Source organism: Canis lupus, chromosome 9 (genome assembly GCF_048164855.1).
Source record: "Canis lupus baileyi chromosome 9, mCanLup2.hap1, whole genome shotgun sequence".
NCBI classification, from domain to species: Eukaryota; Metazoa; Chordata; class Mammalia; order Carnivora; family Canidae; genus Canis; species Canis lupus.
Genome location: NC_132846.1, coordinates 61,254,905 through 61,273,070, shown reverse-complemented (window position 1 = coordinate 61,273,070; position 18,166 = coordinate 61,254,905). Strand labels below are relative to the sequence as shown.

General features: G+C 40.2%; 1 protein-coding gene across 4 annotated transcripts in view; it reads right to left on the bottom strand.

Moving 5' to 3' along the window:
• ZC3H14 (zinc finger CCCH-type containing 14) overlaps window positions 1-18,133 on the bottom strand; it is a 54,355-nt gene extending 36,222 nt beyond the window's left edge. For 2 of the 4 annotated variants that reach the window (XM_072839632.1, XM_072839634.1), the window contains exons 1-6: window positions 6,710-6,824; window positions 4,622-4,662; window positions 3,534-3,729; window positions 2,541-2,970; window positions 1,441-1,601; window positions 962-1,062 (exon numbers count right to left, since the gene is read on the bottom strand). In XM_072839632.1, coding sequence (XP_072695733.1) covers window positions 962-1,062; window positions 1,441-1,601; window positions 2,541-2,970; window positions 3,534-3,729; window positions 4,622-4,662; window positions 6,710-6,801 — 1,021 coding nt within the window. In that variant the 5' untranslated portion in view covers window positions 6,802-6,824. Of the gene's footprint in view, window positions 1-961; window positions 1,063-1,440; window positions 1,602-2,540; window positions 2,971-3,533; window positions 3,730-4,621; window positions 4,663-6,709; window positions 6,825-17,515; window positions 17,559-17,979 lie in introns of those variants that run through there. The other 2 variants (XM_072839633.1, XM_072839635.1) reach the window with 2 other exon arrangements.
• Window positions 18,134-18,166: the final 33 nt, after the last annotated feature.

Sequence of the window (18,166 nt, the reverse complement as noted above, 5' to 3'; positions counted from 1 at the left end):
GAGAGGAAGAAGCAGGCTCCCCAGTGAGCAGGGAGTGAGATGTGGGGCTTGACCCAGGACCCTGGAATCATGACCTGAGCTAAAGGCAGATGCTTAACCAACTAAGCCACCCAAGGGGCCCCAATCATCAGAAAGTTTTACAATGACTATAGCACATGGGGCAGAGTACAAAACCTAATGACAATATGGCACCCATCGGCACCCATCATTTAGTTTGCATTTCAGAACAAGCTTTCTGTAAGGTCAGATTATAGATTTTAAAAACATGCAATCCTCTTTTATTCCCTCATAAATTAATTTAGTACTCCCACTAGGACTGGGGTAGGAACATCACCAATGCGTCAATTCTCTGCCTTATATTCCACTAATCAGTTCCACTGAAAGCAAAGAAGCCAACCTACTCATGCACTAGCTAACTTTTTCTAATTCTGACCTCTTAATATCCTACTGCGCTCCTTTTTATATATCATAAGTTCCTATCAAATGTTGACTACAGGGCAGCCCAGGTGGCTCAGTGGTTTAGCGCTGCCTTCAGCCCAGGGCGTGATCCTGGAGACCTGGGACTGAGTCCCACATCAGGCTCCCTGCATGAACCTGCTTCTCCCTCTGCCGCTGTCTCTCTCATGAATAAATAAAATCTTTAAAAAAAAAGAGAGAGAAATACTGAAGTCTCCAACTATAATTATTAAAAAAAAGAAAAGAGAAGAGAAGAGAAAAAGAAAAAGAAAAAGAAAAAAAAAGAAAAAGAAAAAGAAAACTCGGGATGCCTGGGTGGCTCAGTGACTGAGTGTCTGCCTTTGGGTCAGGGCACAATCCCAGGGTCCCGGGATTGAGTTCAACAATCGGGTTCCCTGCAGGGAGAGCCTGCTTCTCCCTCTGCCTGTGTCTCTGCCTCTCTCTCTCTCTCATGAATAAATAAAATCTTTACTCACTTAATGTAAACATAATACATTTACATTACCTGTAGAATAGTTAGTTGTTTTTGTTACAGATTCTTGAGCTTCAGATATAGCCTTCAAAATTAGATTCTTGTTAGCTTGTTTAGAAGGTGGAAGTGAAGGTCTAAAAAAATTAAAGGTATTTTGATTAAATTTTAGATTTGAGTTCTTTACATGCTAGCCATCTATTAGGCCCTTACAGCCTTCTCTTTGGTTTTGAACAGACTAGCTGTAGTTTTTAGGAAATGTCAATTACACTAAAACCTTTTAACTTTTTAAATAATGAATCTGGATCACCCCTGCCCCCCATACTACAGATTTTAGTATTCTCTGCAGTCTTATCCAATTTTAATCAATTTCTCTCTCAATAATCTGTGTCTCAAAAGCCAACAGGAAAGTCTTGAACGCTATTAAATTTTTATTTTCATGATATCCTCTTCAAGAAACCCAGAAGATTCCATCAGGCAATTAAAGATTGATTTACAGACAATGGTGAAGGTACCTCCTTTCAGGCTTTGCTGGCACTGACACACTGCTGGAGATGCTTCCTGTACGAGACCCACAATCATCATCTTCCTCCTCCTCTTCTCCATCATGATTGAACTTTTTTACTTTAACAACTGAACTTACCACAGGCAACTTTCTCTTCCGAAAGTTTTCTTCCTGCAATCAGATAAATTTACGCTTACCTAGTCTCAAAAAAAAAAAAACAAAGTTCTACCACAATATTTTTTTCCAAGAAAAAGTCAATCATATCAAGAATTCACAAGCTATTTCCTGATTTCTTATAAAAATATATTATCCCTAATAGCCAATCTTTAATTAAAATAAAAACTAGTGCTTTACATTCACGTATAAATAGCAGCACAAAGCACTGTTGAGGAAACTAAAAAAATGTAATTATTTGGTTGTTTACTAATAATTCTCATGGAAAATCTAAAATTGACCTAAGATCCCCCCCAAATTATAAGGTAAGGTTACAGTTATCTCAAATGTTGGTATCCTGGAAAGTAAAACAAAATGTAAAGTATTGGTAGAAGGCAGTCATGGAGTGGAAAATCTGGTGTAGTATGTTGAGTAGCACAGAAATTAAAGTTAACTTGCAATATGTGTTTAAGTTCATGGAGCTCCCTGCATGGAGCCTGCTTCTCCCTCTGCCTCTGTGTCTCTTACGAATTTAATAAAATATTTTTTAAAAATGTGTTTAGTTATTTCACATATATTTAGTACTAGAAGTGCCAATTTCCAGCCCAAAAAGCCAGAATTTAAAAGTATATACAGAGGCACCTGGCTAATCAGTCAGTAGAGCACGTGATTCTTGATTTCAAGTTTGCAAGTTCAAGCCCCGTGTTGGGCACGTAGCTTACTTTAAAAAATAATTTTTAAGGGATCCCTGGGTAGCATAGTGGTTTAGCGCCTGCCTTTGGCCCAGGGCGCGATCCTGGAGACCTGGGATCGAATCCCACGTCGGGCTCCCGGTGCATGGAGCCTGCTTCTCCCTCTGCCTATGTCTCTGCCTCTCTCTCTCTCTCTCTCTATCATAAATAAATAAAAATTTAAAAAATACTAATAATTTTTAAAATAAAAAAAGTATATACAAACCTCAATACTCATTTTTTCTGAGTTGTTTCTGAAGAAAGGACTGTAAGTATCTTCTAAGCTGTTAAGCACTTCTGGTTCACACAAACGTCCTGTTTCATATACCCGGCTGTTCTGTATATCAGGTTGCTTGGCAGCATGAATACTGTTTTGCTGCTGCTGAAATTGCAACCTGTTTAAATGAGCACCACTATCTGCATTTCGACTTGCAGGTGGTCGATAAATTTCAATAGAAGGGCGAGAAGAACCATATGTAAGTGTCACTGTAGGTTTTTTCTGAGATAAGGGATTCTCCTGCACAAAATTGAGGTCTTCATCAATGAGATCATCTGGTTCTGGCTTAATATCAATCACATCTTCAGAGGGTGCTGGTTCCCTCAGAGGCTTCACAGTTGACATTAACCGGGTTGCAGCTCCATCATCATAAGTCTGTCTATTTAAAAACACACACACATACACACACAAAACTATAACCAACTTAGATCAGTATCTTTAAAGAATTTACTTAAATTTTAATGAAAAAGTTTAGACACTCCTTTTATGTATTCCATTAAAAACTACTTTAAAATTATATTCTTTTTAAAAACTTTGATTTAGGGATCCCTGGGTGGCGCAGCGGTTTAGCGCCTGCCTTTGGCTCAGAGCATGAGCCCAGAGTCCCGGGATCAAGTCCCACATCAGGCTTCCTGCATGGAGCCTGCTTCTCCCTCTGCCTATGTCTCTGCCTCTGTCTCTGCCTCTATCTCTGTGTCTCTCATGAATAAATAAAGTCTTTAAAAAATAAAAATACACAAATAAACAAAAATTTTGATTTACTGTATGAGGTAAGAGATAATCATACTTCGGTCTTATCATATTTTATTCAAAAAATTTGCTCATGACCACCTTAATATGCCCCCAAATTTCTGAAAACAGAAATTTAAAGATATAAAAACTAATGTCAAGGTCACATACACACACCTATCTATGCACAGCAGGTCTACATAGGACTCTTACCTGACATTAGTGGTTTTCTGCTCCTGTGAGCTAGTAGAAACCCTGGAGTCTCGTTTTTCAGGTCTAGTGCTAGCAACCGCAAGAGGTGGCACTGCAGCTTCATGCCTTCTCTCATCTCCCCGACTGAAACTGCTCTTGTTTGAAGACACGTTATTATCAAAGATGTTGGTATCAGAAGACTTTAGACTAGAAGGGTCTGGAAAGAAAAACACATGATCCTTTTAAGCTATTTTTATTACTTTGAACCTTCCCCCTCTTTATCACCAATTTAAAAGCATTATGTGTTCTTCCATAACACTTTTAATGGCTGAATATTACTCCTTATGTAGCTAATATAATAATTCAATTTATTATTACTGAACTTTTAAGTAATTTTCCATTATAAAATATTTAAACATCCTTGGGGCCCCTGGGTGGCTCAGTCAGTTGAGTGACTGATTTGTGATTTCAGCTCATGTGGTGATCTCATGGGCACTAGGATGGAGCCCTATGTCAGGCTCTGTGCTCACCATGGAGTCTACTTGAGATCCTCTCTATCCCTGGGCACTCCCCCCACATGCTTATGTATATGCACTCTCTTTTTTTCAAACAAATAAACTAACTTTAAAACTAAGTAAATAAATAAAATATTAAAACATCCTTGAAGCTAAATCACTGTACATTTACGATTATTTCCTTAGGATAAATTGCAGAATTTCCCTTCCCTTGTTTAAATTATTTTTAAATTATGTTAAATCCGGCAGCCCTGGTGGCGCAGCGGTTTAGCGCCACCTGCAGCCCAGGGTGTGATCCTGGAGACAGGGGATCGAGTCCCACATCGGGCTCCTTGCATAGAGCCTGCTTCTCCCTCTGCCTGTCTCTCTCTCTCTCTCTGTGTTCCTCATGAATAAATAAATAAATAAATCTTTAGAATAAATAAATTACGTTAAATCTGTTTCTCTTGAATTCATAATTTATATGCTTTCTAAGAAAGTGCAAAAACCTATTATTTTCAAATATATGGACTTTTTCCCAAAGCACTATAAATAGATTTAGAAAGAAAATGCTATAGTAAATTCCACAAACACAAACATTTTAATGACTCTTACCAGTTGTAACAGAGCGAAGTTTATCTAATACACCATGAAGCCTGAAAGAAAAAAAAGAAAAAATTAAATCTTCATCTAGAAAAGATTTTATTTCAACTGTCACTTGAAATCTGATGACATTACAGAATCTTCAGATATAAATATTGATAAATGGTACTAAATGGTACTTAATGAACAAATACTATAATAATTAAAGAAGTGCCACATTTTTAAAAAAGGCTTACATGACTACTATAGAAACCAATAAAAAATCGTACGTCTTCATCAATAAAAAATCGTACGTCTTCATTACCTTCAACATGTACCTTCCATAAAAATAATACCAGAATACCTATCTCATTATGTTTCACCCAGAACCCAGTCACATGCTACTGTCACACAATTATTACAGGACTTGGACACAATTATTGCAGGACTCCAAACAATCATAATAGTACATTTCAGGGTGGTGTCAATGAACACCTAACAAGGGAAATAAAATCCCCAGACACACCATCACTTGCATCAGCACACCTTAAGGAATTTATAGCAAGATAAGAAAGTTGAGTTAATTTGATTTTAAATTCAAATTCACCTAGTCCTTTATATAATAAATTTGTCCCAAGCATCAAGTTATCTATCTAAGAAAGTATCTCTCAATCTCCCATAGTATGGTTAGTGGGACTCAAACCAAAGCGATCCCAAAGTTGAACCAAAAGTCATAAATCATGTATATGAGACAAAACAAATACCTGGACTGCAGAAGACTTAAGAAAAAAAAAAAAAGTACTCATGATAACTTCTCCAGTCAAAAGGACCAGTCTCTCTCTCTTTTTTTTTTTTTTTTTTTGTAAATTCTGGGGACTAAGTGTAAGGAGTGGGTTAGGGCACTCACGCTACAGTAGTGGATGTACCAAAACATTTGAGATCAACCACTGCACTGAATGTCATAGAAAACTGTGTAATATAAACAGAAAATTCTTTGTGGTATTTCAAGAAAACTTTACAAGACTTTTAAAGCATATGGTAGCCCACAGGGGCAAAAATACCTTTAAGACAAACTTTAGTTTAAGAGCAAGAAGTTGGGCAGCCCGGGTGACTTAGCGGTTTAGCACCACCTTCGGCCCAGAGCGTGATGATCCTGGAGACCCGAGGTCGAGTCCCACGTCACATTCTCTGCATGGAGCCTGATTCTCTACCTCTCTATCTCTGTTTGTCATGAATAAATAAATAAAATCTTTAAAAAATAAATAAATAAGAGCAAGAAGTTAAACCAGTTTCATATCCCTCCTTAATGCCTCCTCTATCACCTCTCCCAGTCTCTTGCCTTTCAAAGCAAGCATGCCCCTCTGCTCACTCAACTTTGCTCCATTATCAACCTGTGCTCTAATTGGCGGTTCCCAGAGGGAGGGTGTTTATAGAAGTACTTCCTGATCTCTTCTCAGCCACATCATTACCCTCCCCAGACCCGCACTCTACCTCAAACCTGCCTTCGTAAATTGAATCTTATCCTTGTAGTCAGGTATTCCCAAATAAAGGCATGTATGGTTTGAAAAAGAACACGAAAAATTATAACATGGATTGTACTTGAACATAAAACCGTCTTTTTAAAATTCTAAAGTTCAGGAAGTTCCAAACTTTTAACAATGATTTGAAATTTTGTCCAAAAACTCTGCCCCCTAAAAGTTAACTGCTGCAGAAAGCAACATAGGAAGTCAACTCAGCCCTCAAAATACATGAACTGGTTCTGGTTGGGGGAAAGAAATAATATGCCAAAGTTTCCAAAAGAAACATAAAAACTACACAGTTAACACAGACTAAGGACTTACTATGGGCCAGGCACAGGTATATTACACATATTATTTCATTTAATCCTTACAACAATCCTATAAAGAGAATTTATTAATCCCATTTTACAAATGGAAGAACCAAGGCAAGAGGCAGATCCAGGATTCAACCTCAGCAGCCTAGCTCAGAAGCTGTGCTCTCATGGCTATCTTCCTCTCCTCAGTGAATCTGCCTCTCTGGTCAAGAATCTCTTTTCAGACAGAATACCTACTCTGACTTGTGCCAAACTTTGGTCTAAGGGGTAAAAATTCAGAAACGTACCATACGGTGAATCGAATTGTGTTGTTCCCTAGAAACAGGGACAGGTCCTCTGTCATTTGGTCCTGACTTTTCTTGTTGGCCACCATCACCATAATGTAATCAGGAAGTTCTTCATCTAGTTAAAAGGAAAAGTATATAAAAACTTTTTTCTTTTTTGTTTTCCTCAATACTGTCTTCCACTTAAAAGTTAATGTACTTGAAAATATACATATAGCTCTAAAAATTAGTATCTCAGCTCTACTAGAATTATATTGGACAAGAAAGTATAGCTTTTTTCCTCTTCATTCCATAGGTATTTCAATTACTAAAAGGATGGGAATTAGGAACAACTAACAAGTACTTATAAAACCAGATATTCTGAATTACAGTTCAAACTTGAGAGTGTATTCATTTCCTTTTGATTTTTTAATAATGCTCATTAATTTCAGAGAAGCTTCCAGAAGGTATAAGGATATTCAAGAATAACAATTGCGTTTTATCTAGTTTTGTGGTTGTCTATGATTAAACTGATATTCATTTCTCAAGAGAATATCTTATCCTCAGTAAAGACAGATTTCTATTATCTCAGGTAACGAATTTGTACCAACAGCAAATAAACTAAAACCACCCAAAAACTCCACATCATTTAAAAAATCTAATCGTAAATTTAAACAATTTCAACTTCATTCACTGTTTTATCCTCATACACTCCTTCACAATGATTATGAAGGTGAGGTATAGGACAAAAAAAAAACAAAACAAAACAAAAACAAAACCACCACACTAGGAAGCAAAAGCCATTTATCAAGAACTCTTAACCCCATCAAAAAAAACATTTCTTTCAGATTTAATACTTTAAATATTCATATTTCTAAGTAGGCAGAAAGGTTCATTTCAGAAGTACTATCAGACAAAAAAAAAAAGTACTATCAGCCATTTGTTTCAAGGAGAATTATCAAAACTCCAGGTCAAGAAAAGGACAAATACACTCAGAAAGCCCAATCTACAAATGGAAAGAGAGAAATCTAAGTTTTTTTACTGCTCAAATAGTATTAATATACAATTGATTTATCATTTTATGTCAATGGACATTTAGATCTCTTGCAATTTTATACTAATAAAAAATGTTGTAAAGAAATTTTAGAAGTCTAGGTGGCAATCCTACCCAAACATTACAATTATTTGGTTAAAAAAAAAAAAAACAACACACAACGCAGGTGCTATGGGCTGTGCAAGCTATTCTGCTTTACTTCACGACAGATCTAGAAAATGGTAATATTTATAGGGTGCACTGGAGTAAAGAGAGAAAATTATTCACAAAGTAAACCAGCCACTCTGACTCATCAAACACACCCAGCCACCACAAGTGCTAAGAAAAAACAAATCTCAACAGACTGAAGTTTTCCCAATTTCCAGTATAATAATGTGCAGGTAAGCTAAGCAGCTGTTACAAAGGAGAGCTTCTCGGGCAGCCCCGGTGGCTCAGCAGCTTAGCGCCGCCTTCAGCCCAGGGCCTGATCCCAGAGACCCCGGATCGACTCCCACATCGGGCTCCCTGCATGGAGCCTGCCTCTGCCTCTGCCTCTCTCTCTGTATCTCTCATGAATAAACAAAATCCTTAAAAAAAAAAGAAAAAAAAAAAAAGAGAGAGAGAGTCTCAAATTTAGCTGCACATTAGAATCTGCTGGGAAGCTTTAAAAAATCTGCTTATGTCCAAGCTGCACTTCAAATAAATTAGAACATTGGATTAAGACATCAATGCTTTTGGGGATCCCTGGCTGGCTCAGCGGTTTAGCGCCTGCCTTCGGCCCAGGGCGTGATCCTAGAGTCCTGGGATCGAGTCCCACATTGGGCTTCCTGCATGGAGCCTGCTTCTCCCTCTGCCTCTCTCTCTCTCTCTCTCTCTCTGTCTCTCATGAATAAATAAAATCTTAAAAAAAAAAAAAAAAAAAAAAAAGAGGGATCCCTGGGTGGCGCAGCGGTTTAGTGCCTGCCTTTGGCCCAGGGTGCGATCCTGGAGACCCGGGATCGAATCCCATGTCGGGCTCCCGGTGCATGGAGCCTGCTTCTCCCTCTGCCTATGTCTGTGCCTCTCTCTCTCTCTCTATCAAAAATAAAATAAATAAATAAATAAAATATTTTTAAAAAAAGACATCAATGCTTTTCATTTATTTTAATGAGGTATAATCAACATATAATACTCTATTACTTTCAGGTATACAACACAGTACTGGACACCCTATGTTACTCAGTACTCACCACAGTAACTGCAATCATCAACTGTCACTATATAATGTTATTACAATACTGACTATACCCCCTGTACTGTACTTTTCATCTGTGACTTATTTTATAACTAGACATTTGTACCTCTTAATCTTACCTAGTTCACCTATGCCTCACCTACCTCCCCTCGGGCAACCACCAACTTGTCCTGTGTATATAAAGAGTCTAAGTTGGCTTTCTAAAATCATTTTATTTTTAAGATTTTATTTATTTATTCATAAGAAACAGAGAGGAGAGAGAGAGAGGCAGAGACACAGGCAGAGGAAGAAGCAGGCTCCATGCAGGGAACCTGACATGGGACTCGATTCCGGGTCTCCAGGATCACGCCCTGGGCTGAAGGCAGTGCTAAACCGCCGAGCCACCCGGGCTGCCCTGATTTTATTTTTTATTTAAGTAATCTCTACGCCCAACGTGGGGCTTCAACTCATGACCCTTAGATCAAGAGTCACATGCTCTACCAACTAGTCAGCCAGGCACCCATTCATTCTGTTTTTTAGATTCCACATGTAAGCGAAATCCTATGGTATTTGTCTTTCTGTGTGACTTATTTCACTTAGCATATACTCTAGATCTATCCATGTTGTTTTAGGACCTCATTTTTTTCATGGCTGAGTATAAGCCATGAAACTATAAACATACACAGATATATACAGTATATACATATACTCTCCCATATTTTGGCTATTGTAAATAATGCTGCAATATAATACAGCAGTGCATGTTATCTTTTCGAATCAGTGGTTCTGTTCTCTTTGGGTAAATACCCAACAGTGGAATTATTGGATATGGTACTTCTATTTCTGATTTTTTGAGGACTCTCCCTACTGTTTTCCATACCAGCTGTACCATGCTGCATTTCCACCAATAGCACCTAAAGGTTCCTTTTTCTCTGCATTTTTTTTAAATGATTTTATTTATTCATGAAAAACACAGAGAGGAGAGAGAGAAAGAGACAGAGACAGAGACACAGGCAGAGGGAGAAGCAGGCTCCATGCAGGGAGCCTGACGTGGGACTTGATCCTAAGTCTTCAGGATCAGGCCCTGGACTGAAGGCGGTACTAAACCGCTGAGCCACCCAGGCTGCCCTTTCTCTGCATTTTCGCCAAGGTCCGGGCTCTTTGATTCTAGCCATTTTCATAAGTGTAAAGTGATATCTGTGATTCTGGTTTGTAGTTCCCTCAGGATTAGTGATATTAGTATCTTTTCATGTGTCTGCTGGCCATCTGTAGGTCTTCTTTGGAAAAATGTCTATTCAGGTCTTCTACCTTTTAATTTTTTTTTTGGTGTTGAGTTGTGGAAATTTTTTTTATACATTCTGAATATGAACCCCCTTATCAGATGTACCTTTCACAGGTATCTTCTATTCAGTTGGCTGCATTTTTGTTTTGTTGGAGAAATCTGAATATTTAATGAAATCCTGCAATATGGGCAGCCTGGGTGGCTCAGCAGTTTAGCGCCACCTTCAGCCCAGGGCGTGATCCTGGAGACCCGGGATCGAGTCCCATGTCAGGCAAGGAGCCTGCATCTCCCTCTGCCTGTGTCTCTGCCTCTCTCTCTCTCTCTCATGAATAAGTAAAATCTTTTTAAAAAATATAAATCATACAATATGATATGAGGGAATATAAGTGACAACAAGAAGTCAATCATTTATTTTCTTTGTAGAGTAACAAAAGGTTCCAATTTTTTCTGGTAACTGCAATAAAATAAGCCTGGTAGCTTATACACTTATACACTTTATACAAAGTGTACCTACGTACTACAGACTACCACTGATAACCCAGGGAAAGTCAACAAGAAAAGTCAAAATGCTTTGCCAGCCTTCACAAATTTTTCTCCCTCACAATGTCTAAGATGAAAATGTGCTTTCCTGTCACTACCTATTAGTTTGCATTTTCTAACATTCAGTGTGAGATCAGTGGCATTTTCTAACATCCAACATGAGTACAAGGTCAAGGCAGGGGAAGGAGGGATACAAAGGAGCCTCAGGGAACTTCTGGGAGTGAATATGTTCATTAGTTTGACTACTGTGTGGTATTTGTGAAGACACAGGAAACTGTACACTTTAAACACAGTTTAATACACCAATGTTAATATATTAATTATATCTCACCAAAACCATGAGAAATTCATACTGTTTTCTCAGTACACAAAACAGAAATTAAGAATCTAATGAAAAATCAACGTGTTTGTGATACATTTCCACAGACTTCGGATTTCTCAAATTATTTGGAATCTGTGAACTAGGGGAAAAGCGTTTTGGAGGTTTATGCAAGCTCAGGCTTCTAAAACATGAATGAAATTGTTAACTATACTAAAAAAAAATTTAAAATAAAAAATAACATATGAATGAAAGACTATTCTAAATTGTAATCGCCTTCCCACTAAAGTGCTCCATTTTAAACATACGAATGAGTAGTTATCACTCTTAAGAGTTGTTTGCCTTTGTATCCCACCCAATACCTTGAAGATTAATACTCAAATATTAAAGGATTGCTTCCATAACCTTAAAGGTTTCTAGGACTCTTTTCTAAGCAAAAAAAGGGATTAGATTAGCAAGTCACCCTTTCCAGATGGACAATGATGAATATACATACAATTAAGTAACTAATTGTAAACCTAAACTCACAATGTATACTTTTATTTCAAACACTCTAATGGTAACTCGCTTTTCTACTTAATTAAAAAAAAATCGTGCCTTCTGCTAGGTCACTGGGACATAACAAATATTAAGTCTCTGCCCAAGAAATGTCCAGTCAAGCAGCAGACCCACATTACAAAGCTAATGTCGATCACTGGAACAGACTTCAGTGGAGTTCCAGAAGAGCATACAGGAGTGTCTCCTTTACCTTTGTTAGCATCAGAGACACAGAAGACCTGAGTTCTTTGGTCTTGAATCTGCTATTGACCAGCTCTGATACTCCCAAGACTCCATTTTTTTTAGTTGTAAAAGGATTGTAATACTACCTGCCATTTCCACTTAGCGCAGTGTTCAGGAACAAATGGAACTACATGAAAATATTCTGAAAATCACAAATTCTATATTTTTGCTATAATTACAGGCTCAAGGGACGCCTGGGTGGCTCAGTGGCTGAGCGTCTATCTTCGGCTTAGGGAGTACAGGATCCAGTCCCGCATCAGGCTCCTTAGGGGGAGCCTGCTTCTCCCTCTGCCTATGTTTCTGCCTCTCTCTGTCTCTCAGGAATATATAAAACCTTAAAAAAAAAAAAAAAAAAAAAAATTACAGGCTCAAAATCCTTGGTCTGAGATGTTTGATAAATGATAGAAATCATCAATAAGATTGAAATTAGACTCAATTAACCTTTAATGTGTTTGTGCTTTCATGTGCTAGAACTAAGAAAGTTTATGCTAGGTTTTCTGTAGATTTCTTTTTTAACCAAAACAAGTTCCTGACACATAGCTGGTATCCATTAAGTGCTGAACAAGTAAAAGAATCAACCAATCCTGGTTCAGCTTGATCTTTACTTCTGAGCTTCAATGGTCACATCTGTTAAAGTTAGAACAATCTTGACAACAAATGATTCATAAAACGTGCCCAGCATGTAATAAACTAATAAGTCTCAAACTGTTGGGAGTTCCCTTTATGCTCTTAGGAATTATTGGTGAACTGGGGTGCCTGGGTGGCTCAGTCAGTTAAAACTTCCAACTCTTAATTTTGGCTTAGGTCATGATCTCAATACCCTGAGATGGAGCCCCTTACTGGGCTCCATGCTGAGTACTTGGGATACTCTCTCCCCCTCTGCTCCTTTCCCAGCTTGCATGCACAAGCAGGCATGTGGGCGCTCTCTCAAAAAAAAAAATAAAATTTAAAAAAAAACAAAAAAACACTGATAACCCCAAAGAACTTTTATTTATGTGAATTATCTGTTAGTAATTACTATTTTAGAAAAACTGAGAATTTAAAAAAGTCTTAAAGTAACACACCTATCACATTAATAAACCCATTTATATGATATAATTACCAGCTTTTAAATTATTTTTAAAGATTTATTCATTCATGAGAGACAGAGAGAGAGAGAGAGAGAGAGAGAGAGAGGCAGAGACACAGGCAGACACTGGATCCAGGGACTCCAGGACTACACCCTGGGCCGAAGGCAGGTGCTCAACCGCTGAGCCACCCAATTAACCATCTTTTATAACATAAAATAACTAAGCTGGGACACCTGGGTGGCTCAGCAGTTGAGCGCCTGCCTTCGGCCCACGGCGTAATCCTGGAGTCCCATGATGGAGTCTCATATCGGGCTCCCTGCATGGAGCCTGCTTCTCCCTCTGCCTGTGTCTTTGCCTCTTTCTCTCGGTGTCTCTCATGAATAAATAAAATCTAAAAAAAAAAAAATTAAATTATATAATTAAGTTTTCCAAAAAAATTAATGCAAAAATAGTTCTATTTTTATTTCTTAATACCTAGTTTTTAAAAAGACAACTGTATTCCAATTTGTTTCTGCACTTAACCTTTTATGATATGCTGTTCTAATTGAAGAATATGAAGAAAATCTGGCCTCAAAACTACATAGTTGGAAATGTAGGGGCAGCCCAGGTGGCTCAGCGGTTTAGCACCACCTTCGGCCCAGGGCCTGATCCTGAGGCCCAGGATCAAGTCCCGCATCGGGCTCCCTGCATGGAGCCTGCTTCTCCCTCTGCCTGTGTCTCTGCCTCCCTCTCTCTCTGTGTCTCTCATGAATAAATAATATTAAAAAAAAAAAAAAAAAAAGGAAAAGGAAATGTAGCTGACCCTTAAACATGAGTTTGAACTGCCCCAATTATAACTGGGTTTTATATATACGTATATATAAAACATTTTTTTCTCCTTATGACATTTGTGCTTTCTTTTCTCTTGCTTACTTTTTGTAAAAATATATTACAGAATACACACAACATACAAAATGTGTGTTAAGGCAGCCCTGGTGGCGCAGCGGTTTGGCACCGCCTGCAGCCCAGGGTGTGATCCTGGAGACCCTGGATCGAGTCCCACATCAGGCTCTCTCTGTATGATGCCTGCTTCTCCTCTGCCTCTCTCTGTCTCTATGAATAAATAAATAAAATCTTAAAAAAAAAAAAGTGTGTTAACTTTATGTTACCAGTAAGACTTCTGATCAACAGTAGGCTGGCTATTAGGAAGTCAAAAGTTGTATCTTCAACTGTGCTTGGGGGGGGGGGGGAGTGGTAATCCATCAGCCCTAACCCCTAAATTGTTCAAGGGTCAATTGTGCTTTAATAGCCTTTACAAATACAATGGACATTCTTCTGTGATACTACACCAAAACTCAACAAGTAGTAGTTTCTTAAAGGTTAGCAACAATATGGAAACTAAAACTCTATCAATAACCTTTTTGTAATTGTTACATGAAAATCCATTGCTCCATCCTCTTTTTTTTTTTTTTATTTTTTTAAGATTTTTATTTAGGGCAGCCCCAGTGGCACAGCAGTTTAGCGCCACCTACCGGGGTGTGATCCTGAAGACCCAGGATCGAGTCCCGCGTCTGGCTCCCTGCATGGAGCCCACTTCTCCCTCTGCCTGTGTCTCTGCCTCTCTGCCTCTCAGTCTCTCTCTCTCTCTCTCTGAATAAATAAATTTAAAAAAAAAATCTTAAAAAAAAATAAATAAAGATTTTTATTTATTGGGGATCCCTGGGTGGCTCAGTGGTTCGGTGCCTGCTTTGGCCCAGGGCATGATCCTGGAGTCCCGGGATCAAGTCCCGTGTCAGGCTCCCAGCGTGGAGCCTGCTTCTCCCTCTGCCTGTGTCTCTGCCTCTCTATCATGAATAAATAAAATCTTTAAAAAAAATTTTTTTAATTTATCCATAAAAGACACAGAGGGATGCAGAGACACAAGCAGAGGGAGAAGCAGGCTCCAAGCTGGGAACCCAACGTGGCACTGGATCCCAGGTCTCCAAGATCATGCCCTGGGCTGAAGGTGGTGCTAAACCGTTGAGCCACCTGGGAAGCCCAGATCCATCCTCTACTTTTAATGAATCTTTTTCTCTTGAATAATTTTGTAACATCATGGTCATTTGAAAAAATACTAGTTGAGGGAGCTATACAAATCACTGAGATATTGATATACAATTCATTACAAAATACAAAAGAATCATTTGTTAAGGTTATCAGAAATTCTTTTAAGCACTGGGAAGCTTTAAAGTTCACTAAGGCAGACAAACTTTTCAAAATTCTAATTTTCATTTGAAAGCTCTTTTGTCATTAGTAACAAATGTATCATTTCTTTTCCTTTGTTCACCTTCAAGAAGATGCCTGCCAAATACCCAATTTGCTTGTAAGTCATAGGTGAAAAAGATGTTCCATGAAAAAGGTGGCTAATTCATTTTTTTAATTTTTTTTAAATTTATTTATTCATGAGACACACAGAGAGAGAGGCAGAGACACAGGCAGAGGGAGAAGCAGGCTCCATGTGGGGAGCCCAATGTGGGACTCGATCCTGGGACTCCAGGAAAACGCCCTGAGCCAAAGGTAGACATTCAACCACAGAGCCACCCAGGCATCCCCAAAGGTAGCTAATTCAAATCACACAAATCCTTCCCCTTCAGAAAATCCAATCTGTTTTTAATATACAGCATAATATAAGTACTTTATGAGTAATTCCTATTTTCTCACATCATACCCTAAAAATATGTAGCCAAGGGTCAAAATTTTAAAAGCATTCTTACTGTCTCACTAATTACATTCTTAAATGAAACTGGCTTTTAGAAAAAATTCCCAGTGGAGGGGTGATAAATATTATTTCTCATTGAGTTTGGTGTGAGACCTCAGTTCAGACCAATGGACCACCAGTTTAACTCACCACTGCTTTTGCACAATCCAAATGCCAGCACAGTGAAAATGGCAAGCACCCTATCAGTATTTTTTTTTAAAGATTTATTTATTTATTCATGATAGAGAGAGAGAGATAGGCAGAGACACAGGCAGAGGGAGAAGCAGGCTCCATGCCGGGAGCCTGACGTGGGACTCGATCCCGGGACTCCAGGATCGCGCCCTGGGCCAAAGGCAGGCGCGAAACCGCTGAGCTACCCAGGGATCCCCCTATCAGTATTAATATGAAAACAGTTTTGACTTCAGAGACCCTTGGTCTCTCACACCTTGAGAACCACTGTTTAGGGTAGCCCGGGTGGCTCAGAGGTTTAGTGCCGCCTTCGGCCCGGGTTGTGACCCTGGAGACCGGGGATCAAGTCCCATGTCTGGCTCCCTGCATGGAACCTGCTTCTCCCTCTGCCTGTGTGTCTGCCTCTCTCTCGTGCTGTGTGTCTCTCATGAAGAAATAAAATCTTAAAAAAAAAAAAAAAAAGTTTTAAAATAGAACCACTGTTTAAATAGTAGCTATTGGGGATCCCTGGGTGGCGCAGCAGGTTTAGTGCCTGCCTCTGGCCCAGGGTGCAATCCTGGAGACCCGGGATCGAGTCCCACATCGGGCTCACAGTGCGTGGAGCCTGCTTCTCCCTCTGCCTGTGTCTCTGCCTCTCTCTCTCTCTCTCTATCATAAATAAATAAAAATTTAAAATAAATAAATAAATAATAATAAACAGCTATTATTTTTACAGGAGACACCAGCTTTGGAGTTAAACAGACCCAGATCTCAATCCGTAAAACACAGGTCACGTCAGCACTCAAAGCTGGTTTCCTTGCTTATGCAAGTAGGGGTATTACCACTTACCTTCCCTGTTCTCCTATTATCATGATCTAACACAAAGACAATGGTTAAGCACTGTGCCTGACCCAAAGTAAATACTCAAGTTGCAAGTCACAAAAAAATAAAGAGAAAGAGAACACATTACTGTGGGTGGTAAGAAAAAGGGGGGGGGAGGGGGATAGACATTTAAAAATAAAACTCACTGAACCAGGACAGAGGCAAAAGCCAGAAACCATTCATATGCAAAATAACAATTCTGAAACAAGAAAATCAAGATGAAAACAGGAAGAATAAGAAAAACAGTAAGAATCTGATCAACAGTATGGAAAATAGGAGAGAGCCTCAACTGAGGAAGCTAAACAAGGTTTATAAAACACCGTTATTAAAAGGCGGTTCTGGGGGGAAAAACACAGAAACTAAAATATCAAACAACCAAGATTACGTATAGAGCTTTCAAGAAAAGACGGTTAAGAGAAAGAACCGCAGAGAATCAGACTTTAAATACAACGGGGAAAAAATTAATTAATTAATACAACGGGGGGGGTCCCTTCAAAAACCAAAAGTACGGGGGCGCCTGGGTGGCTCAGTCGATTAAGCATCTGCCTTCGGCTCAGATGGTGACCCCAGGCTCTTGGGATCAAGCCCCGCATCCGCCTCCCTGCTCCGCGAGGAGTCTGCTTCTCCCTCTGCCCCTCCCCCTGCTTGTGCGCGCCCTCTCTCTCTCTCATAAATAAAATAAATAAATAAATAAGCAAATAAATAACATCTTTAAAAAAAAAGTCAAAAGTACGTAGGAGGAAAAAAAATTTTTTCTAAAATTCACTCAGCAGCAAACTCTAAATTCTCTTAGGCTGAAAACAACAACAATAAAAAATAAAACTTACCAACATAAGCTCCTAATTCTTGCAATTTCCCCTTAATGGCACTCTGAGGGAAGAGCAGAAAGGCAAACACGCTTGTGAGAAAGGCGGACAACCCGGCGGCCCCGTAAGGCGGCCCCGTAAGGCGGCCCCGGTGGGGGCGGGGAGGCGCCCGGGCCCTCCCCTCCCCCCGCCCCTCCCCCCGCCCCGCGGCGCCCCCCGCCCGCCGCCCCACGCCTCCTCCGGCTCGCGGCCGCTTCCTCCACAGCGCTCTCGGGGGCCGCGTCCGCCACAGGCCCGAGGCCCCAGGCGGCCCAGGCCGCGGAGGAGCCCGTTCGCCGAGGCCGCGGCGGCCCCACAGCCCCCGGCGGCGCAGCACTAGGCCGCGGCGCCCAGGCCGGGCCCGCAGTCCCCGTTACTCCTGACAACCGCGCGCCCGGCCGCCCGCTGAGGCCCGGCTTCCCGCCCCCGCCTGACACGGGCCTCACCCGGATCTTGCGGCTGATCTCGGTGCCGATTTCCATGGCTCCCCGGCGGCCGGCGGGCTCAGCACTGCACGGCGCTTGGCTTGCCCAGGGCCCCGCGCCGGCTCCCGGTCCGCAGCTCCGCCGCCGCCGCCGCAGCCGCCGCAGCCGCCACCCGCCAGCCGCCAGCGCCGCTCCCGGCCGCGCGCTC